General features: G+C 37.0%; 1 protein-coding gene across 1 annotated transcript; it reads left to right on the top strand.

The window, feature by feature from the left end:
* Positions 1-11,126: 11,126 nt before the first annotated feature.
* Positions 11,127-25,338, top strand: LOC117922503 (DEAD-box ATP-dependent RNA helicase 20). The gene is made up of 10 exons (XM_034840633.1): positions 11,127-11,273; positions 11,948-12,216; positions 20,896-21,075; positions 21,210-21,371; positions 21,552-21,706; positions 22,088-22,180; positions 22,702-22,787; positions 22,894-23,120; positions 24,489-24,722; positions 24,825-25,338. Exons 1-10 carry the CDS (start codon positions 11,218-11,220, stop codon positions 24,881-24,883), a joined length of 1,521 nt encoding a protein of 506 aa, XP_034696524.1. The 5' UTR covers positions 11,127-11,217; the 3' UTR covers positions 24,884-25,338.
* Positions 25,339-26,737: the final 1,399 nt, after the last annotated feature.

Raw genomic sequence — 26,737 nt, 5'->3', positions numbered from 1 at the left:
TTGAAATATTTAAAAAAAAATACTTTTTAAACTAAAAACATTTTCTTATTATGAAACAAATTCTTCATAATTATTTAGGACATAACAATATTGTAGCCAATGGTTTGTGCCATTAAAATGTCGAAAGCAATGATTATAGCAATATTAGTCACGACCTTAACATCAATTACCAACCATTAGAATGTCATCAAAGGGGAGAGATTATCGGGGGTGATAATATTACGGGCTTTTTTAACTTTTGCGGCAATTTTAAAAAATTATAATTAAAAAATGGTAGTTTTGAAAATATTGACAGATTTACGGCAGTTTTGGCCACGTGGAAGGTGTCTTTTGAAGAGACACCTTCCACAATTTTCAAAATCATGAAAGAATTGAATTTAAGCTAAAGGTGTCTCTTGAAGAGACACCTTCTACAATTCCAGAAATTTTGATTTATATTAAAGGTGTCTCTTGAAAAAACACTTTCGACGTGGCAAAAAATCCAATATGCATTAAAGGTGTCTCTTGAAGAGACACTTTCCACGTGGCAAAAAATCCAATATTCATTAAAGGTGTCTCTTGAAGAGACACTTTCCACAATTTGAAAATTTTGAATGTCTTATAAATTTGATTTTAAAGCTAAAGATGTCTCTTGAAGAGACACCTTCTACAATTCCTAAAAATTTTAATTTATACCAAAGGTGTCTCTTGAAGAGACACCTTTTAGAATTCCAAAAAATTAGATTTATACTAAATATGTCTCTTGGAAAGACACTTTACACAATTCCACAAAATCCAATATGTATTTTATTTGTGGAAATGATTTTAAAGCTAAAGATGTCTCTCTTTAATGTATGAAAATTGTGGAAAGTGTCTCTTCAAGAGACACTTTCAGTATAAACCCAATTTTTTTTAAATAATAGAAGGTGTCTCTTCAAGAGACACCTTCAATATAATTCCATTTTTTGGGAATTGTGAAATGTGTCTCTTGATACCTTCCGCAATTTTAAAAATATTGAGTTTATACTGAAAGTGCTTGTTCAAAATACACTTTCCACAATTTTCATTCAAACAGTGGAAAATTTTGAATTTATACTGAAGGTGTCTCTTGAAGAGACACCTTCCATAATCACAAAAAACTGAAATTATACTCGGACACCTTTCATCATTTTTAAAAAATTGGGTTTATACTGAAAGTGTCTCTTCAAGAGACACTTTCAACAATTTTTCAGTGAAAATTTCGAATTTTGAAAAGGGACATTCTACAATTCCCAAAAAATAAAATTATACTAAAGGTGTCTCTTCAAGAGACACTTTCCACAATTTTCATTATTTGTTAAAAAATTTCGCTTTATACTGAAAGTGTCTCTTGAAGAGACACTTTCCACAATTTCCATACATAGTAGAAAATTTCGAATTTATACTGAAGGTGTCTCTTGAAGAGACACCTTCCACAAAAGAAAAAAAAAAATTCTATCTCTTAATTAGTATTACCTACTGTACAACCAAATGTGCAAAGTTTATCACCTGTATACATTATAATCAGTATTTTCACATTCAATCCAAAACTAATGAAAACAAGTAAACCAATAGAGAATAACAACACCTTTCCAAAATAGTAACAATACTATTTTGTGTAAAATAAGTCCAAAATAGATAGAATACTATAGAACTTACGTTAATAAAAAGTTAGTTAATCCAAAATATAACAAGTAAAAACATACATCTTGAGTATCTGTCCAAAATAATCATATGCAAAATACTAATAGTATCCAAAATATAAGTCATATGTAGTAACATCCTCAATGTGTACCGCACGAAGGAGCCTTCCTCTTCCGTAATGGACGTCTATGATGTGCATGCTCCACTAGTGGCTCTATGGGGCTAACATGTAACCCTCCATGAGCTCCACGACCACGTCTCCTACCACGTCCTCGACCATGTCCTCGACCACGATTAGTCTCTTGTCCTTGTTGATCATCATTTGCTATATGAACTAACTCCTCATGAACCAAAGAAGCCTCTATCGATGGTGGTGATGATGCAACAAGTGGTACTACAGGTGGAGTGGATGGCACCTCCATAGGTGTAATAGGAGTCTCCTGAACAGGTGGCAGGCTAATGTCAGTCGATGGTGCATCTTAAGAACAGATGTATGGCTAGTCCCTCTCGTATGAGCCCCTCGCCCTCTAGTCCGTACACCTCCTGATCGAGTAATGGGTGATATCGGCTGCTGATGAGGTGGTGGACTACTCCTCGTATGAGGCCCTCCTCCCCTAGTCCGTACACCTCCTGATCGAGTGATGGATGATATCGACTGCTGATGAGGTGGTGGACTACTCCTCGTATGAGGCCCTCCCCCTCTAGTCCGTACACCTCCTGATCGAGTAATGGATGATGTCGGCTGCTGATGAGGTGGACTAATGTCAGTCGATGGTCGCACTCGGGGAACAACTGGTGTATGCCTAATCTTTCTCGTATGAGGCCCTCGTCGTGTAGGTCGTACATCTCCTGATGGAGGCTGGAGCTGTGTAGTAGCATCAACACTAAATGGAGCATCTAAGCGATCCATCTCATGTATGGCCTCTAATACAGTAGTACATAGCCTGCGAATGCGAAAATCATCTGGAGGTGCAATATCATATATCTGGTGTATGCTGGTAGTCTGTAAATCAAATAAGAGTTAAATTAAATTCTTATAAAAATAAAATAAACTTTAATAAAAAGATAAAACATAAAAATTACCAATAGCTCGTGGAAGGACCCAGTCCGAGTAAGAAACCGAATAGTAATGGAGCGATACCACACCATGTATGGATCATGATACCCTAATGAACCTATAGCCATCTCGCCTCTAGCAATATGCTCACGCCTAGAGCTCCAACGTCGAATGTAGTCTCCATGTGAGTATCCAATCAACATCATGTCTACCTCTCAAATCACACTTGTGTAAGATTGACTCATTATCACATGGTTGAGGAATCCCTTGACGAAAACCAAACTGCCGCAATACTCGATCAGGTCTATGCCATTCAATTATGTGGAAACATATCAAAGGTGAGATAGTGCACCATATATCTTTCCCAGCAGTACAATAATCAGGAAGACCAACATTCATGTCATCAACATAAGGCTGCCATATAATCTGTACCCAAGAAACGTTAGATATAATCAGTGGTATAAAATTTGTTTAGAGAAACAAGTATAAGAAATGAATCACACTTTTATCACCTGATCTGCTGTAAGTCGATCAAGATGGTGCCTATACTGAGCTAAGACGTGCATGCTAATGGAAGTAGTCCGAAACTCATCTCTCCACCTATAAAATTAAAATAACAAAGCATAGTTAAATAAATAAAAAATGTTAGAATTTAAGTTTATGCATGTATCCTCATAATAGTAAAATTTGTCATAATTTTATAATATATACCGAATGGCCAATGGAGGTGGAGGCAGCTGGTCATCATGTGGAGCTACACGTAAACGATGAGGTGCAATAAATGGGAACCTCTCCCATACCCATAACTGGAGCAAAATCAGTGGGCCAGATATATCATGTGTATCAATATGAGAGGCTCGACACAACTGTCGATAAAGCCAGGCTAAACATGCACTACCCCAACTATACCTACCAGCAACCTCAAAATCCTCTAGAAGGGGTAAAAACATAAGATGCACCTTATCGCTAGACTTTCCTGAAAATAGAAAACCTCCAATGAGCTGTAAGATATAAGCCCTAGTATAACGCTGAATAGACTCCTCATCAGCATCTGGTGCCAAAGTAGGGAAGCTCTGACTCAACCATGTAAGATGAAGGCGCTGGCCATCTATGTCTGTATCTCCAGGAGTGAGTCCTAATAGAGAATAACATACACGCCTCCAATCTAAACATGTGCTACCAGTAACTGCATCTCCATCTACTGGTAGTCCAATCAACATGGCAATATCCTGTAGTGTAATCGTGCACTCCCCCTGAGGTAAGTGGAAGGTATGAGTCTCAGGTCGCCATCTCTCAACAAATGCAGTAATAAGATGCCAATCCAAGGAAATGAATCCTAAGCGTGCAACACCATAGAAGCCTGCCCGCTGCAACAACGGAATAATACGCTCATCGAGGACACTGGTGCGATGGAAGATCGCCTCACGCCGTCTACAATGAAGCTCCTTAGTGTCTACACCTGTCCATGCTACAGATGACCTGTGTCTGGCCTGTCCATGTAGAACTGTCGGATCCAAAGGTCCCGGCTCCATCGTGCGGTGATACCTACATATACCAAATAACCATTAATTCTTGTTATCATTAGTATGATTACAAATTTACAGACATTACATAAAAATATCATATTATCAAAATGGATAATCTTTCATACTTTAATTGTCATGAGGAAGGGGGTTGGAGGATTGCCCTCCATCTTTTGTGGGACAATTGCGACGATTATGGCCCGCTATTTTACATAAACCACATCGAATCCTAACGCTTGGTTCCTTCAAATCCATTTCATTCCTTATCCTTGATGATCTAGGACGCCCCTTATCCCTCATTGAAGTTGGGTCAGGGTGGAGAATAGGAAAATCAGGATACGGCCAATAAGATTCATGAGGAATGGGATGAAATTCAGGAGCGCAACAACTGGCATAGGCATCCAGCCTATAGTATTTTTCAACTAATTGCCAACTATCAATCCTCATATGAGCAGAAACAGCTAGCACATGTGAGCATGGAATGCCAAATGATTGCCACTTATTACAACTACATGTACCTTCATTAAGCTTAACCACTGTTTGTTACGTCCTTTATCCATATGAAACCCATGGAGAGCTGTAATTACTTCAAATGTTTCATGAATTCGATGGAAAATGGTGACAGTGTGTCCACTAGCTTTGGCCTCGGCTCTTCTAAATTTTCAATTGCATATGCAGTGTACACATCTCCAACTGCCATTCTAGCACGTATCTCTGCTCTACGAGTCTCAAAGTATGACACACATCGATAAAAAGTTAATTGAACAAGTGCAGTGATAGGTAACATTCGCGCTCCCTTAAGCACCCCATTAATGCACTCAGCAATATTTGTGGTCATCCACCCATACGATATCCTAGATCATATGTTGAGTCCACTTTTGAGTGTCTAACTTTGAAAACCAAGCCACACTTTTTTCATCCAATCGTTTTAACTCCTCCATGTATCTCTCATACTTCCGCGGTTGATGTTGACATCCAGCTCTATACGCCAACTCTTTTAAGACCTTATTCTTAAATTTGTCATTAAAATTGCTCACTACATGCCTAAGACAGTATCGATGTTGCGCATGAGGGGGGCTCCATCCAACTAATGGATTTCTAACAACAGCATTTATTCCTGCATGGCAATATGAAATTAAGCATATTCCTTCTCTTTGAGTGACGTGATGCCTCAATGCAATAAGAAACCAAGACCAACTATCCTGTGATTCTTCCTCAACAGTTGCAAACGCAAGGGGGAATACATGACCATTTCCATCAATTGAAGTAGCAATTAAAAGCTTCCCCATGTATTTTCCATATAGGAATGTACCATCAATTTGTATAATTGGTCTGCAATGCTTGAACCCTTCAACACTTGCCCCAAATGCCCAAAAAACACGCATAAACCGCACGTTCCCAGAAATCCCTCCTAAAGGTATTGTCTTCCAAACAACCTTTGTTCCAGGATTAGTTAGCTGAAGGATGTTCATCCACTTCGGCAATGCTTGATAAGATTCATCCCAATCACCAAAAACTCTAAGCATTGCTTTTCTCTTAGCTTCCCAAATTCTCCTATAATGGACATCATATCCAAATTTATCATTCACTATCTGGTGTAATGTAGCAATAGAGGTAGTGTGATCCCTCTGAACTACATTTTGGATCTCTCTTGCAATCAATGTAGAGTCCAATTGAGAGTGGTCTTGTGATAATTTAGGGTAAACACAAGTATGAGGACCTGCGTACTTGGTTATCTCAAACATTCCATGGCTTTTACGACGACATGCACGAAGCCTCCAATTACATCCTTCCTGCCACTTCTTACATCTCACTGCCCACAATTGTGGTTCTGATTCACAAACCACCAAATGTTGATTCCGACATATTGCATAACGTTTTACAGCATATTGCAAGTCTTCTTTACTCTCAAATCTCAATCCTTTAAACAACTCATTGGATTCATTCCACAATCCGGTACGTGGTGTGAAAGGCTCAGCAGTCATGCTATTTATTGCATCCCAATTCAATTGTTTGAACATTGGGGAAGGCATAATATGCTCACCATCATCTGAAGAAACCTTATTTGTTGGAGGTTCATCATCATAATGCATCTCATTAATTTCGTCCTCATCATAAAATTCCACATCATCATTTTCATTTGTAAATGGGATGTCAACATAATTGTTTGTCGCTCCCATGACTGACTGAGTTACTACTGCCAAATTCCCCCCCATTTCGTCATTGTGTGCTAAATTCTCATCCATTTCATCAATCTGCACGGCCGAATTCCCCTTTGCAGGCATTTCCACATCATGACCCATAATTTCTTGATCAAATGATGGACTTAACTCATTTGAATGATCCCTTGGACGTGTCTGCAAATACATTTCAATAGTATTCGACGGTGGGATTTGTGCTACAACATGAAACATTAACCTTACATCATCATCATCTTTAATTGGTAATTGTATATAGTTAATGTTCCCATTTCCAATCGACATAAGAATTGGATACCGAAATATCATGGATAACATGGTATCAGCGCGATCAATTGACATAACATGACACAACTTATCCTCCAACTCATCATATTTGATCAAATTGTTCACTAAAACACCTTTTTTAGGAGGACAATTGTAACACACCCCATTTGGGCCATCAATTATTTCACCATCCTTGTAACACACAATTGTAAGCAAACTATCCATTCATGTACCTAAAAAGAATCAAATAAAATATATGTAAGTCTGAATCAAATTAAATTTATTTTAATGTATCATATTAAAGTTAATGTATTCATTTTATACAAAATAAATTATTTAATTTTAACAAATAAAAAGATAGTATATCCATGCTAAAAAAAAGATAGTATTTCAACATGCATCCCTACCTCCACTAAGGCAAACTTGCCCTATGATATATGATATGCACTAAAGAAATATATATCAAAAGTTAGGATATAAATACAATATTAAAAAAAATACTTGAAATAACAAATTAATTATAACTATTTTATAATTGAAATTAAAATTTTCATTTAATTGATTAGTAAAATTATATCATAATTTTATCCATAGTGTTTTTAATATTATTAATATATTAAAAATTTATCCATTTATCATCATTTATTTTATAATATATTATAATTTTAATATTAAATAGATTTTAAAATTAATCAATGTACACTTATCAAATTTATATTTTATATTATAAGTGGCTCAAAATTGAGCTTTTTTTTTTGTTGTTGAGGGGATTTGAACCCCTAACAAAAGGTTCAACATGCATCCTCATCTCCACTAGGACAAAGTTGCCCTATGATATATGATATGTACTAAAGAAATATATATCAAAAGTTAGGATATAAGTACAATATTAAAAAAAACACCTTAAATAACAAATTAATTATAACTATTTTATAATTAAAATTAAAATTTTCATTTAATTGATTAGTAAAAATATATCATAAATTTAATATTAAATAGATTTTAAAATTAATCAATGTACACTTATCAAATTTATATTTTTTATTATAAATAATATCAAATTTATATTTTATATCGGTGGTTAACACTCAAAATTGAGCTTTTTTGGTGTTGTTGAGGGGATTTGAACCCCTAACAAAAGGTTAGGCATGCATCCCAACTCCACTAGGGCAAACTCGTCCTATGATATATGATATGCACTAAAAAATATATATTTAAAGTTAGAATATAAACACAATATTAAAAAAGCACTTTAAATAACAAATTAATTATAACTATTTTATAATTAAAATTTTCATTTAATTGATTAGTAAAAATATATCATAATTTTAATATTAAATAGATTTTAAATCAAAATTGAGTTTTTTTTGCTATTGTTGAGAGGATTTGAACCCCCAACAAAAGGTTCAACATGCATCCCTAGCTCCACTAAGGCAAACTTACCCTATGATATATGATATGCACTAAAGAAATATATATCAAAAGTTATGATATAAATACAATATTAAAAAAAACACTTTAAATAACAAATTAGTTATAACTATTTTATAATTGAAATTAAATTTTTCGTTTAATTGATTAGTAAAAATATATCATAATTTTATTCATATATAAAAATTTATACATTTATCATCATTTATTTTATAATATATTGAGTACATTTATACTTTTTATATATTTTATATCGGTGGTTAACGTTCAAAATTGAACTTTTTTCGCTGTTGTTGAGGGATTTGAACCCCCAACAAAAGGTTCAACATGCATTCCCATCTCCACTAGGAAAAAGTTGCCCTATGATATATGATATGTACTAAAAAAATATATATCAAAAGTTAGGATATAAGTACAATATTAAAAAAACACCTTAAATAACAAATTAATTATAATTATTTTATAATTAAAATTACAATTTTCATTTAATTGATTAGTAAAAATATATCATAATTTTAATATTAAATAGATTTTAAAATTAATCAATGTACACTTATCAAATTAAAATTTTCATTTAATTGATTAGTAAAAATATATTTTTAATTTTAACAAATAAAAAGAGAGTATATCCATGAAGAAATTTCTCCTCACCTCTCTTTCACAAAAGAGAAACAAAGCAAAAATAAGGGAATACAGAGCTATAACAACGAGCTACTTTTACTCCAATTCCACAACAAAATTGTGATGTTTCTTTTGAAGATTGTTTGATGCACCTAACTCAAGTTACAATTACTGAATTATTCACATCTCCAAGCAGGAGAGAAAATGAGAAAGTTTTGGTTTACAAAGATCTTCTTGGATGTTAAAGGATGACAGGAAGAAAAAAAAAAATACCAAACACTAATTGAGAATGATTCATTCCTCAAGATGTTTTCAACGCCTTTATTTCCCCTCATACTTTTCAAGATCCAAACAAACCTCTAATGTGCTCCCTGAATCCTCCCACAAATTGTGCAACTAGGACTTGAGAAGAAAGAGTATAAACCAAACAACCATAACAACCAATGTAACAAGAACAGAATTGCACAACCAAAACATACACCAAAAGATGATGCCGAAAAAGGATTCTTAGACAAGGTGAAGTAGGTAGATAGAAGAATTGCTTTGTTTCTCTTCTTGCAAAACCCCCAACGAAAAAAAAAATGCTTTTGTTTTTTTGCTCTCTGTGCTTTCTGGAGTTGTTCTAGGGGTCTCTTTGCTTTTGTGCCATTTAATTTAAATTTCACAAACCCTAAATCCACGATTTTTGAGCCAGGCTGAAAAACGCAACCTTTCCCTGCAAATCATTATCAGATTACCAAATAGTTTTTTTATATATAAAAAAAAAAAAAATTGGATCAAATATTGTGTCCGAGCTGGCGGAAAAAAAAAATGGAAACAAAATTCTCAATTTTCCCACACTTTCTTGGCAACCAAACAGAATCACAACAAGTTGAACCACAAAAAAATGAAAACTTTCTCCATAATTTTTAGTCTACTCGGTTTCATTGTAAAAAAAAAATGAAAACTTTATTTTTTTTCAACTTTCTCATACTTTCTTGGCAACCAAACAGAATCACAACAAGCCAAACTACAAAAAAAAAAAAAAATGAAAACTTTCTCCATAATTTTTAGTCTACTCTGTTTCATTGTAAAAAAAAAAACGAAAACTTTATTTTTTTTCAACTTTCCCACACTTTCTCGGTGACCAAACACAACCACACCACCAAATATAACCATAAAACTTACAAAAAAAACCGAGGGCAATGGTCTCTCAGATCTCCACTTCAGTTCCTTCCTATTGGCGTTGAGGTAAGGATCTCCCCTCCCTAATCGGCGTGCGGGAAAATGAGTTTGGGGCAGAGGACAAAATGATTTTTGAAGTAGAGAAGAAAAGAAGAAAACGGGCTGAGGAAATGGGTTATCCGACGTGTTATCCTACGTGTTCAAAAGTGCCGTAGAATTGGAATTATTTTCCAATCTACGGTATTTTAAAAATTACTTTTTCTAATTGCCGTATATTTATCAAGATCCCATAATATTATTCATGACCTTTACATCAAGGGTTATGCTACGGTACCGAAAAACACTTTTCTGTAAATGAGGGAAGAGAGGGAACAAACTAGAAAATGGGCTGAGAGGGGGAAACAATAAGTAACAACAGGTAGCCAGTTTTTTTTTTTTTTTTTTTTTTTTTCATTTTTTCTTTTTATTTTGAATGGCTGAGATTTAATATCTTTCATTCAACGGCTACAAAAAATATGAGGCATGGTATCTCCCTCGGCACCATAGAATTTTCCTTACATCAATTACTAAATCAATGTTGGCAAAATACCATAAAAGATTTGATATACCTTTATTAGATACTAATTAGTATTAAAATGAGATACTCTAAACATGATTTAAGGAAAACATTTAAAAATAAAAGTTACAAGAATTATAATAAGGATGACACTTTTTTTTTTCTTTTTAGTCTAAATAGATTTTAAATATTAAATCAATCTCTATACTAATCACAAGGTGATAAGTAACATTTGTTCATATCAATATTTTAATTTTTTTTTAACCCTCAATTATTTAATTCAAAAAGTAATTAAAAATCCAATTTTAGAACTTTAACTTTTAATTATTTTGATAAAAATATTATTATTTTTTATTTTATTTTTTTTAAAATAATATATATATTTTTTAAACATATATATAAATATTTAAAATGGTAAAATGTATTTATGTAATTATTATTAAAATAAAAATATAAAAAGGATTAAATTCACAAATCCGTGGATTATTTAATTATTTTAATCTATTATTATTTCATAAAAATTTATAAAGTTTTGCCACGTCATCACGGGCCCACAAGTATGAGTGGGCCAGTGGTAGAGCACGTGTATTGCACGCGGCTGACATCCGCGTAGCCTTTTGAGCGACACAATATAACAAGCGGGTAAACGTAGTGCAATAACCCTTTCGTTCCCATCAGGTTAGCTTCGTTCTTCGTCTTTCAGCTTCAATCAACATTCTGTACCCCTGCTAATCTCACCGCTAAGTGCACGCACACATAATGAGCCGCTACGATGGTCGCTCCGGCGACCCCGGTTCGTACCGTGACCGGAGGAGGTAACCCCTCTCCCTCTCCCTCTCCCTTTCATTTTCATTTTCATTTCAGTCGACCAAAAAAAATCGAATTTTGTTTCGTTCACGCTCCTGTTTGGCTGCTGAGAAATGGAAAGAAAGAAAAATAAAAGGAAAGATTTGGCTTAGAGAAGTCGAAAGCTTACTTAAATTTGGACATTTAGTTGTGTTAGGTTCAGTGGCGGTTGTTGCTTTGGTGATGAATTTGAGGTTCTGTTTGGGGTTTTGGGTATTTTTTTTATTACATTTTATCGTCAGTCAAACAGGGAATCGTTTTGTATTTAGTGTCATTTTGTTTTTCGGTGAACTCGAAAGCTTACTTCAATTATTTCAATTAGTTGTGCTGGGTTCAGTTGAGCGAGGATTGTTGCCCTGTGATCAATATGAGATTCAGTTTTAGGGTTTTTCTTATCGTTTTTCCTAATTTTTCTGAACAGCTAAACAGGGAATTACTCTAAGTTTGCTGTCATTTCATTATGTGTGAGCTTTAAAGCTTACTACAATCTGGGTAATCGTCCATGTTAGGTTCAATGTAGATTGTTTGTTTGTCATGAATATTTAGGTTTTCTTGTTCTTTTTCTTGCATTTTCTGACCAACTAATCAAAGAATCACCCGGGATTTAATGTCATTTTAACTTCCTTGATTTTTATGTGTTCAGTGAATCAGGGTTCGGAGGGGCTTCTGGATATGGTAGTGGTGGTGTTCGCTCGTCCTCAAGCAAGAGAGATCTTGATGGGGTAGAGTCACCAAGGAAGCCGGATTTGGATGGGTTAACTCCATTTGAGAAAAATTTCTATGTGGAGTCCCCGGCAGTGGCAGCAATGTCAGAGAAAGAGGTGGAGCAGTATCGGGAACGGAGGGAAATCACAGTTGAAGGCCGGGATGTTCCAAAACCAGTCATGAATTTTCGCGATGTGGGCTTGCCAGGTACTTATTTGAACTTTGGTATCAAAAAAATTTTCTTTATCAGTTGAGTTTGAACATTTTACTTAATCTGTCCCGATGCTGGTCTTGACGATAAATTGAAATTTGTTTATGATTGAAGCCTGATAGATTGGAATGCTGTTGAGAAATTTGAATTGGTTAATAAATTCTATTATGATCGTCGCAGTATGTAGTGGTGTCAAAATGTGTGTTTTCTTCCCTTTTTTGTTGTGTATATGAGGATAGGAAACAACTTCTATTTTTCAATTTTCATAATAGATTATAAATGAAATTAATTAATAAAAGCAGAGACAGAGATAAACATGGGGTGGAGGGGAATTTTCATTAAGTAGTAAGTTTAGGGAGTCAAAGAACCTGCAACTTCTTCTTACAGAGGATGCCATGAACTTAATAACATCAGAAGAGTTGTCTTTAATGATACATAGAGATGGTAACTTTACAAGCCTTCTTGACCTACGTAATAACATTGTAAAGTTGTCTTCAGTGGAATCCATTGAAAAGAGCATCGATTTCAACATTGATTTGTTCCCCAAGCATGGGGTTTTGAGAATGTGAGACAGCAAAGCTGCTTAGAAACTTTCATTTGCCTTGGTTTTGAAGTAGTCAAAATAATCTGGGATCAAACACCAGTGGAAGCAGACATGTTTTCCAACTTTTATTAATTAGAGAATACAAAATGCTTTTAATGGGGTACTAGAAATTGATGTACAAAAGGAAACTTTAATAAGAAAATCATCCACGAAAAGGGGCCTGCCTGTGCACTTTAGATGTGTCATTCTGGGTATTACAAGTGTAAGACTTAACGCTTCCCAATTAAAAACTGCTGGAAATAGTTGAATGGTGTGTAGACCTCATATCTTATTTAAGTTGTGTTTCTTACCTACTGTTGTGCATATTGTAAAATGCAACCTAGTGCTATCTCAAGGATATGTAGCATCTTATGGTAAAATATTTATCATCTGTATCATAGCATATATCATAAAATATGAAATCCATACAGGAAACTGGTAGTTGTTCAAAGCTGTAGGCCCAATGTCCTTGTGTGATTTTATTGATTGGTTGGGTTCTCAATAAGGGAGGAAGTAGTTTTTTTTTTTTTTTTTTCCTTTTCCCTATTTTTTGGTCATCTTTTGGCAATGGTGGCCGTTGTATACATCCTATGTACTTTGGTGCACTCATTTTGACGTGTTTTATGCATTTCTTGTTTACCTATCAAAAAAAAAAAAAAAAAAAAACCTGGTATATGTTCAAATCAGCTACTTAGTCATTTCTTGTTTTTCCCACTGTCATCGTCATTGTGAGATGCAAGTACTCTGAAATTAATTGCTTTTACTGCTATATATGTTTGTACATGTTTTGTTGATGGTCTAAGGGGCATATTATGTTAATGGTTTCTCATGGTGGATAAATTTATCAGGTCCTCTCTCTTTTTTTTTGATAAGTAAAGCAATTGTATTAAAAGCGCCAAAAAGCGTAAAAAGTATACACTATGTATACAAGGCCAAAAAAAGGAGGGATAGACAAAAAACCAACACCCTCGCTTCACTTACAGCCCAACCAATCTATGAAATCTAAAAGGGACAAAGAAGTAAACTCTATATGTACCCTAACCCACTCTAAAAACATGTACATGAAGGAGCATAAAATCGTGTGGTCTGTTAGTTCAGAATCTTCAAAAGGTCTTTGATTTCTCTCATTCCATAAGGTCCAAAATAGACACAAAGGTGCGGCATTCCATGCCTTCTTCCTTTTCTTCCCAACAAAGGCGGGCCAACTAACGAGGGCATCCCTGATTGAGAACGGCATCATCCACTGAACATCAAATATAGCCAAAATGAGGTGCCATAAGGCCCATAACATGCTTGCCTTAGGACAATGAAGGAGAATATGGTTTACGGACTCCTTTTCACCCTTACACAAATAACATCTATTTGGAAGACTCCAACCCCTCATTTTTAGTTGATCCAAAGTTAGAATTTTTTCCCAAATCGCTTCCTAAGCAAGGAAGCTGACTTTCATCAGTACCTAAAGATTCCACACCAAGCTTGTGGGGAAACCTTTTGGATTGTTACCTATTAAGGAGGAGTAGAAAGATATGACAGAAAAGGTGCCCCCCTTGCCAACTGCCAAACTATAACATCCTCTACTCCTCCATTGATCACATACCCTTGCAATATTCTAAGCAACCCTTCCACCTCACCTAACTCCCAGTCATTTATCTGTCTTGTGAACACTGGATTCCAACAACCAATCTCCCCAACCTGCTCCCACATCTGATCTACCCAAGCTTTTTTATCAGTGGCAATTGAAAACAGTTATGGAAATGTCACAACTAAAGGTTGCTCCCCACACCACCTATCTTTCCAAAACCTTACCCTTTTGACATCCCCCACTCTAAAGCCAATCCTATCATAAAACCCCTTCCACCCACATCGAATCGCCTTCCAAAGATTCACCCTGTAGCCTTCTGTCAAAATTCTAAAACACCATGCCTCTTCTTCCTCTCCGTACTTCCTTACAACCATCTATTTCCAAAAGGAATCATTCTTAGAAGCAAATCTCCAACACCACTTCCCAAGAAGGACCTTATTTAAAAAAGATAACTTCCTAACTTCTAGGCCCTCTTCCTTTTTTTCCAAGCCAACAATTGACTATCTTACAAGATGAGACCTTCTTTGGAGCTCTCCTCCCCCTTAGAGGAAGTCCCTTTAAATCTTTTTCAATCTAAGACTCACCTTACGGGGGATTACAAATAAAGACATGAAATAGATAGGTGGGCTAGATAAAGTGCTCTTTAATAAAATCAGTCTCCCTCTTTTTGACAAGTACTACCTCTTCCATAAAGCAAGTTTTCTTTGAAATCTTTCCTTTACTACTTCCCAAGCATGAACAAATTTGAAGGGGGCTCCCAGGGGAAGACCCAAATAAGTGGAAGGAAGAGAACCCACTTTGCACCCCAACACCCTAGCCAAATCCTCTATATTAGAGACATCTCCGATAAGGATTAGCTTGCTTTTGTCTAAATTAATTTTTAAGCTCTTTGTTTGAGTCACTGAAAATCAAAGTATCATTGGCCAAAAGGAGATGGGACACTATTGTTCCCATTCCTCCTCTCTCACTAGCCAAGAAACCCTGAATGAAGCCTCCTTCTAAAGCCTTCTTCAATATATTAGAAAACACCTCTATTGCCAAAATGAAAAGAAAGGGGGTCCATCTGTCTCAGACCTCTAGAACTAACAAAGAAGCCAATAGGAGTTCCATTAATTAGAATCGAAAAACGAGCAGAGGAAATGCACCACCTCATCTGCCTAACCCACTTGGCCCCAAGGCCCATTTTTTCCATGATTGCTAATAAGAACTCCCGATTCACATGGTCATAGGCCTTTTCAATGTCCAATTTGCAAATGAGCCCCTTTTTAGAACTCTTAAGCCTTGAATCTAAGGCTTCATTAGCTGTGAGGATTGCATCCAAGATTTGCCTACCCTCCATGAAAGCATGTTGGGAATTTGAAACTACTCTCCCAACCACTCTTTTCAATCTGTTAGCTGAGACTTTGGCTAGAAGCTTATAAAGGCTCCCCGCCAAGCTAATTGGCCAAAAGTCCCTCAAATCCTCTGCACGCCCTTTCTTAGGAATGAACACAATAAAAGTAGGGTTAAGGCTTCTCTCAAAGAGACCTGAATGATGGAATTCAACAAAAAGTCCCATCACTTCAAACTTTACAATGTCCCAACAAAATTGCCAAAAGGCCATGGAAAACTCATCCAGACCTGACACCTTATCCCCACATAAACTGAAAGGGGCAGCAAGGATTTCTTCTTCCGAAAAAGGATTCTTCGGGGCCCTCGCTTCTTCACTATCCAGAACCGGAAAGGGCAGCCCACTGATACTTAGCCTCCACTCATCAATTTTTGACAAAACTCTTTGGAAAGAGTTAACCACCTCCTCCTCTACCTCATCTTCCTTAGTCAACCTTCTTCCATTCACTTTGATAGCAGTCAAATAATTTATCCTCCTTCGGGCATTAGCCATCTTGTGGAAAAACTGTGAATTTTTATCATCTTCTTTCAGCCACAGCTTCTGTGACATCTGCCTCCACAGCTGCCGAGTTAATTCTCTCTCAATAATTCCTCTTGGAAAAGGAAAGGAGAAATATACCAAAGGGAGAATAATTTGCATCCTAGCATAAGTACATTCTCTAGCATCTTTTACTAGACTTTTTCAATTTGTGTAAGCTCAGAGGGGGATTCACCAGGTAACAAGAATCTAACTTGAGCATTGCCGCATAGCTTGATCTCCCATCAGCCCATGAAGGCTTCTCAGAATTCAAAGAATCTCAAATACTGTTGAGGTTAGTAGAATGAGAAGGCTGTCATCAACATACCATCAACAATGAATGCCATCCAACCAAAGCTGACTATCCAAAATATCTCCAATAACATATTTGATACTTGAATGAAGTGGTTGGCCAAGGTGCTAGCCAATAGGATGAAGGGGGTGTTAGCTAAGGTGATTTCCAAGGCCCAAAATGCTTTTGTGGAGGGTAGGCAAATTTTGGGCATTGTGCTCATTGCGAATGAAGTAATAGACTCGATATTTTTTTTTTAGATAAATGAGCGCATGTATATAAAATTAGGCAAAAAGCCACAAAGCATACAGGGAGTATACAAAGTAGCCTACGCAAAAACAAAAGCAACACTCACCATCCCTTAGGGAGTGGCAAGCCATTCCAAAAAACCTAAAAGCGAAGAGGACTCCTCTCCCATATACACCCTAGCCCAACTCCACAAATTACAAACAAACGAATTTTTTAGCTTCTGAATAGCTAGAGATCCCCCCTAAAGGCTAATCTATTTCTCTCCTTCCAAACCGTCCAAAAAATACACAAAGGAATGGAAGACCAAATCCTTTTCCTCTTTTTCCCCACAAAAGGGCCCCTCCAACTTTCTAACAACTCTTTGACTTTCTCTGGGAACACCCAATTAGCCCCAAACAAGGCCAAGACAATCTCCCAGAGAGCTTTTACAACTGTACAGTGTAAAAGAATATGATTTACAGATTCCTCTTCACAACCACACAAAAAACACCGGTTTGGAAACTGCCAGCCCCGTCTTTGAAGATTATTCAAAGTTAGGACCTTCTCCCAAGAAGCCTCCCAAGCAAAAAAAGCAACTTTGGATGGAACCTTGTCCACCCAAATGCTCTTTTTCGGGAAAGTAATGGCATTAGACCCTGTCAACAACTTGTAAGCATCTCTAATCCGAAAGCGACCGTGTCCCTCTCCTTTCCATATCACTGCGTCCTCTTCACTAGAGATCCTCAAGTCCCTCAACATATGCAGCAGCTCTCCCAAGGCGTCCAACTCCCAATCATTGGAGTTTCTAGAGAGTCTTATGTTCCATCCTCCTTGACCGAGGCTCGAATCCCACATCTCATTTACCGATGCATACCTGTGAACCGCCAAAGCAAACAACTGGGGAAAAGCTTGGGACAACGCCTCATTTCCGCACCACAGATCAGTCCAGAACCTTACCTTAGTCCCCTTGCCCACTTTGAATTCTATATTCTCCCAACACCAAGACGACTCCTTCATAATGTCCCTCCAAACCCCCACCCCAAACGTTCCGCGGGCCTCCTTAGTTCTCCACCCAAAACCCAACTGGCCATACTTCACCCTAATCACCTTCCTCCAGAAGCTATCTTCCTCAAAGGCAAACCGCCAAATCCATTTCCCCAACAGGGCCTTATTCAAGAGATCAATTCTCCGAATGCCAAGGCCCCCACTCTCCTTTTGGGTGCACACCACCTCCCAATTAATTAGATGGAGTTTTCTTTCCGAACTTCCCCCTCCCCAAAGAAAATCCCTCTGAATTTTTTCGAGTCTCTTTACAACTAGCTGAGGCATGCGAAAAAGAGACAATTGGTAGATAGGCATGCTAGCCAAAGTGCTTTTGATAAGGGTGATCCTCCCGCCCTTTGACTCGATATTGAAAAGCAATGGAGGAGCGATTCTATGTAAGCTGGACATTGAGAAAGCCCATGATCATGTGGAGTGGTCGTTCTTGCTTACGATTATGGAGAAAATGAGGTTTGGGGAGAAGTGGTTAAAATGGATAAAGTGGTGTTTATCCAAAACCAGTTTTTCCGTGTTGGTTAATGGAACACCTTTGGGTTTTTTTCAAAGCTCTAGGGGTCTAAGACAAGGAAACCCGCTCTCACCTTACTTTTTTGTGATAGCAATGAAGGCCCTCAGCTGTCTTTTGAAGAGAGCAGTTTGTGGTGGTTTTTTATCAGCTTGCCAAGTGAGGGGAAGAGAGAGGGAAGGGGTTGAGGTCTCTCACTTGCTATTTGCTGATGACACACTGATTTTTTGTGAGGCGCATGAGGAGCAAATGACGTTTTTGTGCTGGTTGTTGATGTGGTTTGAGGCAATCTTTGGCTTGAAGGTTAATTTGGATAAAAGTGAGTTGATCCCAATGGGTAGGGTAGAGAATGTGAATGATTTGGCAGGTGAGCTGGGCTGCAAGGTGGGTAGATTTCTGTCTACCTACTTAGGAATACCTTTGGGGGCTTCTTTTAACTCCATGGCAGCTTGGGATGGTATTGAGGAAAGATTCTGCAAAAGGTTGGCTATGTGGAAGCGACAATATATCTCTAGGGGGGGGGGGGGGGGGGGGGGAGAATTACCTTGATTCGGAGCTCTTTGTCCATCCTTCCTATTTACTTTATGTCCATCCTTCATCTACCAAGAGTGGTTAGAATGAGATTGAAGAGGATTCAAAGGGACTTTATGTGGGAAGGTGGGGCTCTGGAGCGAAAACCTCATTTAGTGAGGTGGTCGATTATTTGCTTAGATAAAAGTAAAGGGGGGCTGGAAGTTAAGAGCCTTGCTTTGCTCAACAAGACTCTCCTTGGCAAATGGACGTGGCGTTTTGCTAACGAAAGAAAGACTTTTTTGGAACCAAGTTATAAGGGGGAAGTATGGGGAGGATCGAGGTGGGTGGCTTACCCGTGAGGTTAGGTAGGGGCATAGAGTAGGGTTGTGGAAAGCAATAAGGAATCTTGGCCATCTTGTTAGCTCTAGAATTTCTTTTGTGGTGGGAAATGGCCAAATGGTGAGCTTTTGGAAGGATAAGTGGTGTGTAAACTCATCATTATGCAACTCCTTCCCTTCCTTATATGCGTTGGCTGCAGCCAAAAAGGTTTGGGTGAGTGATTTATGGGCTGTTTCAGCAAGTGGGGAATTGGTGGGGAGTGGGGAGTTGGAATCCTCGTTTACTAGGCGTTTCAATGATTGGGAGCTGGATGAGGTGGAGGACCTGTTGGGGCGTTTGTGCGAGGAAAGAGTGATGTTAGATGAGGAGGATAGGGTGAGGTGGTTGATGTCCAACAATGGTAACTTCTTGGTTAAGTCTCTTTACAAAGTATTAGAGCCAGATTCTTCAATGTTCTTTCCAATGAAGATAATTTGGAACCCTTGGGTGCGACAAAAAATAAGCTTCTTTGCTTGGGAGGCTTCTTGGGGTAAAGTTCTAACTTTAGACCCAAATTCAGAAGAGGGGTTGGGCTTTAGCAGATAGATGTTTTTTATGCCAAGATTATGAGGAGTCTATTGACCATCTTTTTCTCCATTGCGAAAAGACGAGGGAGGTGTGAAATCTGTTTTTTACCTTGCTTGGTGTGTGTTGGGTGTTTCCTTCCTCAGTTAGGGAGACCCTTGTGGGATGGGATGGTGCTTGGGTAGGCAAAAAATGCAGAACAGTACGGAAAGTGGCCCCCCTGTGCTTGTTTTGGTCAGTTTGGAAGGTTAGAAACAACATTGCTTTTGATGATGGGGTGCTGTCCCTGCAAAGGCTAAAAGCCTTTTTTGTTTTTTTCACTTTGGTCGGAGACCAAATGGTCCTACAATGTTAATAGATTCCATTGATTGGGTGGGTTCCTGTTGAGGGAGGTCTTTTTTGTACATCTTTGTTTGGTCTGTTTTTGGGTACAACTGTAAGGGGGTAAGTTCTTTTATCTGTATATCTTGGGCCGCCTTTTTAGTGCCTCTTATTAATACAATGCCTTTGCTTACTTATCAGAAAAAAAAAAAAAAAAAAACAAATTTGATACCTGAATTACAACATCTCTACTATTAAAAGACTTCTCCAAGACCAAGAAGACCTCCCAGGAGCCTGACATGTTCAGGTGGAATTATTTCGCAGATGTCCAACTGATGTTTGTCAGCCCAAAAAGAATCTTTCAAAATAGTGAATATTCTAAAATTTTCCAACGATCTGCTTTATTCCAATTAACCTCTTTTGTAATACCCTGCATCCATTCACAATTTACGCATGCTAACTTTTTCAAAGGCAAGATGGGATGTTTTTTAATCAGGATTAGCACTCTACCAAATAAATTTAGCCGTTAGCTGCTCAGTTCTATCAATAAGAGATTGAAGAAGAAGGAAAATGTTGCACCAATAAGTTGTAGTCATGGACCTTAAACATTCAAGCCTCCCAGCAGTCAGTACATGACTTACATCGAAATTTCCAAAGTCTGAACTTAACCATTAAAGCCTAAATCAGTGACTGGCAACCTTTCTTGAGAAGTTATGCTTTGGATGATGGATATTTTAAAATTGAAGTTTTAATTATTTAAATGTACCTTTGTGACTCCAGAATATGTCATGCAAGAAATTACAAAAGCTGGCTTTGCTGAACCTACACCCATCCAAGCTCAAGGATGGCCAATGGCTTTGAAGGGCCGTGATGTCATTGGTATTGCTGAAACAGGATCAGGAAAGACACTTGCATATCTATTGCCTGCAATCATCCATGTAAATGCTCAGCCAATTTTAGGTATAAGTGTCTTTCTAATTCGTTGATGTCGCTAATTTCTGATTTCTATCTATCTATCTATCTATCTATATATATATATATGCACACACATTTTTTCTAGTTACAAGTTTTGGTCTTTCTCTGTATTTTCTCAGCTCCAGGAGATGGCCCAATTGTATTAGTTTTAGCTCCAACTCGTGAACTTGCTGTTCAGATACAACAAGAAGCAGCTAAATTTGGTGCATCATCGAGGATTAAGAATACCTGCATACATGGTGGAGTTCCTAAGGGACCTCAAATTCGTGATCTTCAGAAAGGTAGGTGATTATCAGGTTTGAGGTGACTCCGGTTACTTGTTTTAGATTTAAGACAATTGTGCTAATTCATTATGATGTTCATAAGCTTGTATCCTGCTATTACTACTATTATTACTTTTGTACTCATTGTTGCCGCTTTTTTATTTTTCTTATTGTTAAACTTCTTGTTTTCTGGCTCAGGTGTTGAAATTGTTATTGCTACACCGGGGAGGTTGATTGACATGTTGGAAACCCATCACACAAACTTGCGAAGGGTCACTTACCTTGTGCTGGATGAGGCTGATCGGATGTTAGATATGGGTTTTGAACCGCAGATTAGAAAAATTGTTTCTCAGGTTGGTTTTTGACGATTATATTTGCTACCATCTTTTTATGCTAATAATTGGAAAGCATTTTCTGCTACCTTAGCTCCTCTTTTTAGAGGAGAGTATTAATACATGAACAACCCTTACTCTGGAATACTGTTAACTAAGCTACATTTGGATGACTAGATGGTAGCTATTAAGTTTATTTATTAGTCAATGGCAATTATGCAATTTTTACCAAATTTTGATAGTGTTGCACTTTGGATATATTGAGTTTGATTGGCACCTACCCTTCCACCTTCTCTCTTCCCATCCGGCTTACCTTTCTCCTCTCTTCCTTGTAATTGTATCTGTTGAATTCTGCATAATCTGGAGATATCAGGTTCTTATTTATTGGTTTGCTTTATGTAGATTCGTCCTGATCGTCAAACCCTCTATTGGAGTGCTACATGGCCCAAGGAGGTGGAACAACTTGCTAGGAAGTTCCTTTACAACCCATGTAAAGTAAGATTCTCTTACATTTATGTTGAAAATATGCTGGCTGATACTTCTCCAAATGTTGAAAATATGCAAGCTGTCAGTTTTTTCCTAATTGTATTATTTCTGTAAATATGCAGACTAATATGTAGGCTGTAAATTCTCCTAGAATGGTGGCTGGACTGATTTGATAGTTTCCTAGAATAATTTCATAGAGCTGCATATATATCCTTGTTTAAATCTCAATATTTGTATGAATGAAATTCAAATTTCGCCACAATATATCTTTCATAATGTATGGCAAACATTGTTTATCTTATTTCATAGAGCTGCATATATATCCTTGTTATAATCTCAATATTTGTATGAATGAAATTCAAATTTCTCCACAATATATCTTTCATAATGTATAGGAAATATTGTTTATCTTACTCCTGCATTTCATTCAATTACCAATCATGATATGCCGGTTCTGTATAGGGGGGATTCTCTAGTCTTTCCCTCAATACATGATTATTTGATTTGTGTTCTCGTTGGATTTTATGTAGGTGGTTATAGGATCTGCAGATCTAAAAGCTAACCATGCAATTCGTCAGCATGTGGAGATTGTTTCCGAGAATCAGAAATACAACAGGTAAGGCCATATTAAATGTGATTGTTTAAAGATTTTAAACTTTATACTTCTACATCATGTGGGATTGGGTGCAGGACTCTTAATAATTTGTTTCACATAATTTCAGATTGGTGAAGTTGCTGGAGGATATTATGGATGGCGGCCGAATTCTTATATTCATGGACACTAAGAAAGGGTGTGACCAGATTACTCGGCAGCTTCGCATGGATGGTTGGCCGGCACTCTCAATTCATGGAGATAAGAGTCAAGCAGAAAGAGATTGGGTACTCTCAGAGTTCAAAGCTGGAAAGAGTCCGATAATGACTGCAACAGATGTTGCAGCTCGTGGTTTAGGTATGTATGGGACATGCATGTACCATGGTACCTTGAACCTTCATTCTACGTTTAAGCTTTCTTTTCCATCTGGCATGATTGGTCATGGAATCTCCCTTCGACATTTATACTAAAGTTATAAATAATACACCGAAGGGGGCGTTGATAATTAATAGAAACAATAGTCATCGTCCTAAATCTCATTCAAAAACATCACCATTGCTATCCACATCTTCTGTGCTTCTCTAAATTCTTACAGGTAGGCTGTTTGAATCCTGTTCCACCAGTTGACCCTTTTTTGGAGCTCTGGTTTCCTAGTATATGTTGGTTTCACTTCGGCCCAAAACTAGAGCATTCCTTTGCTACCATGGAACTCCTTCATGGTGTCATTATTTGCAGTTTCCAATTTTCAATTGGCTCTTAATTATACATGACCTGTTGGACTGCAACTTGGTTTTTAACCATTTCTTATACATCTAATTTTCTGTCCTAATGCTGCCTACTTGGGCATCTTCTCATCAGCAATTTTTAACTAAATGCACATATTGTTTCTTGATCACCTTAACTTTATTCATGGTCTTATTGCTGTCATACCAAAATCCTTCTTACTTTAATTAGTGTATCCTTATCACCTAGAATTCATGAAATACCTTCATTTGATTGAGATGACTACATTTCTGTGGGCAAATCCTCAACACTGCATGGTTGATCCAAGATAATGAAGCTTCCACTTGGATCTCTCCTGACCATTAATTTCATGACACTTCATCTCGTGTGTGGGCTACAAGAACTGTGCTGCAGTTGGTGTATTGGCCTAATTTCTTAGAGGCCTCCTCATATTTTGAAGCATCTTTCCAAATGTTTGGGCGTGCATTCTTACCTCCATAGTCTCTTTCATCAGGTTTATGATGATGATGATATAGTGCATATAAATGTCCATCTAATCTGCACTACAGTTTGGCTGGGTGGGGGTTGGTTGGTCTTGCGTGTGTGGTGTTCGTTCAGAATTTTCTTTATTTGTCAATTTGAAGGTGGTGAGCCACAATGCCTGACATTTGGGCTATCTAGCTTACCCTTTGTTGGTTAAGATATCTATGAGCAACGATATTGCTTTCAGGGTGGGGCTTGCCCAGTGGACCACGGTCAGGGTTGTCTAATTGTTTTCTTCTTTTTTTCTTTATGCTTGTGGGATGATCTGCGAATACTTCATGTATTCTAGGGTTCTCGTTTATGTCATTTTAATTATAAATTCAGAAAAAGGCTGAGAAATAAATGGTACATGGTTTGTTTGACATGGCTAAATTCTTGAAAGGAAGTGAGAGTTTGTCCACCCAGGATGACTTCAAAAGCTGCATTTCAATCTTCTTACATGTTAGGTTTTGGTTGCAGATGTCAAGGATGTGAAATTTGTGATCAACTATGACTTCCCGGGATCTCTTGAAGATTATGTCCACCGCATTGGTCGAACAGGAAGGGCTGGGGCGAAAGGAACAGCCTACACTTTCTTCACAGCCGCCAATGCCAGATTCGCTAAGGAACTCATTACCATACTTGAGGAAGCAGGGCAGAGGGTCGCTCCGGAACTGGCAGCCATGGGTCGTGGTGCACCTCCTCCTCCATCAGGTCAGCTGGATTCTCCTCCCGCCCAACGTAAACAAATGTGATAGTGGCTGGTAGTTATTGACCGTTTCTTTCTTGGGTTTGTTCATGTTTTTCTTCAACTAGGTCATGGGGGCTTCCGAGACCGTGGGAGGGGCCATGGCAGTGGACGCGCCTGGGGCTAATCAATCACCTTAACCTACGAAAACCCTACAAAACATTGCAGACTCTGCTATCAAATTCTCAGAATCATGAGCTTGTAGATTGGATACATTGGAGGTAGATGGTTGGTTGGACGCTTACGGGAAAGAGCGGTTTTGATTAACAGATGGGGCTTAAGCTTGAGTATGATTTGCCCGATTGAATCGGGGGCTGTAGTGTCAGTATTCATCCCTGTGAGATAGAACCTGAACCCTAAACTTTTACGATCTTTTTTATCATCTATCTTTACAAATCATCGAGGAAGAAGAAAATAGGAGGCAGAACTTTTCCAGTTCTTTGTTCTTAGTTTTTTCTGTTTACCTAAATCTCCAGACATGTTTGGATGCATCTTTCCCTTTTGTTCTTCCCTGAAACAGGATTTCCTTTAATTAGTCATACTAGAAGAAGAGGAGATAGATTAAGCAGGAGTTTTTTTTTTTTTTTTTTGTCTTTATTTGATTAAGAATCATATTCAAATTTTAATTTTGAATTTGAATCTGATTATTAAAAAATAAAAAAAATATTTTTATTTTTTAAATAAAATTAACTTTATATATTTTTACTGTTAAATGCAAATATAGAATATTTACATGAATTAGTTGAAAATATATATTTTTTCCAATCAAATCCTATCTTATGGTTACAACTCAATATAAATTGTACTCATTCATTCTATTTCTGCTTGTAATTTTTTTAAAACTTAAAATTTGGAAAATAATCTTAAAATTCAAGTGCTATTTCCTTTTTATTTTTAAAATTTTGTAGTAAAACTTGAAACGCGAAGAGATTGTCTTAGAATTCAAAGAAAAATTAGCAAATTTTAAAATTGAGGGCATCATGTGAAAGCGAATTTAGAAAAGAAGTTGGTCAAGGCGAATGGTGGGAAGTGTGGTTTTGGTAAGTAACACATGATTTGGGTTTGAATTCGGTCACTAATAATATCTTGAATTTACTCAATACTGGTTAATCATCCCGAGATTTGGGTCCTCATAAAGAGTCTTAATACTGGTTGACCAGGGTTTGAGTCCTCATCAAGAGTCTTTTAAGGGTTTGGCTGTAAAATGTTACTTGGGATGAGTTTATGAAATATGTCATAAAGATATAAGCAATCATTTGGTGACTTAAAGCTGGATTGATGTAAACGACGTCGTTTGACTCTCACGGTTTGAGATGATCTGAAAAGGCGAAGCTTGCAGTTTGACCGTTGCCCCAAACGATGTTGTTTTCCTTTCTACGTTTCCCAGGTACTAGACCTGTCAAAACACAGTCGTTTCTTGTGCTCCTTTTCCTTAGGCTTTAGATCAGACAAAACGATGTCGTCTACTGTTCCTCGTTTGTGATGCTTCGTGGATGTTAGATAAAACGACGCCGTCTCTTCAACTCGCTTTTCCAGGATTTCTATGTCTACGAAACGACGTCGCTTCAACTTGCACATTGGACTAAGCTTGGGCTTGATATCCACCGCCCAGCCCAGCCCAGCCCAGCCCAGCCCTACTTCCCAAATTCAAACCTCCCACCCTGGTAGAAAACAACATATCCATCAATTGGGAAGATATATCCATCAATATTTCTTTACTGATATTTCATCCATTTTCCCATTTTCCAATTTTTTTTTTCACTTTTTAATGAAATTTCACCGATGATTTTTTTTTTCTAATTATTAGATAAATTAATTCTAAATATTTTATTTTTACATATGATTTAATTTATAACCAAAACTATAAAAACATAATTTTTTTTATATAATCGGTATATTTATTAAATATAAAAATATAAATATTAAAATATTATACATATATTATTATTTATTTGATATTATTAGATACATTTTAATAATA

The sequence above is a fragment of the Vitis riparia genome, chromosome 9 (assembly GCF_004353265.1).
Source record: "Vitis riparia cultivar Riparia Gloire de Montpellier isolate 1030 chromosome 9, EGFV_Vit.rip_1.0, whole genome shotgun sequence".
NCBI lineage: Eukaryota > Viridiplantae > Streptophyta > Magnoliopsida > Vitales > Vitaceae > Vitis > Vitis riparia.
The sequence above is the reverse complement of the archived record's forward strand: the minus strand, read 5'-3'. Positions and strand labels throughout refer to the sequence as shown.

Coding starts and splice junctions, on each gene's coding strand:
- LOC117922503 (XM_034840633.1), top strand. CDS start 11,218: ATGAGCCGCTACGATGGTCGCTCCGGCGACCCCGGTTCGTACCGTGAC. Junction 21,707..22,087: donor TTAGAAAAATTGTTTCTCAG/GTTGGTTTTTGA, acceptor TGCTTTATGTAG/ATTCGTCCTGATCGTCAAAC. Junction 24,723..24,824: donor TGCACCTCCTCCTCCATCAG/GTCAGCTGGATT, acceptor TTCTTCAACTAG/GTCATGGGGGCTTCCGAGAC.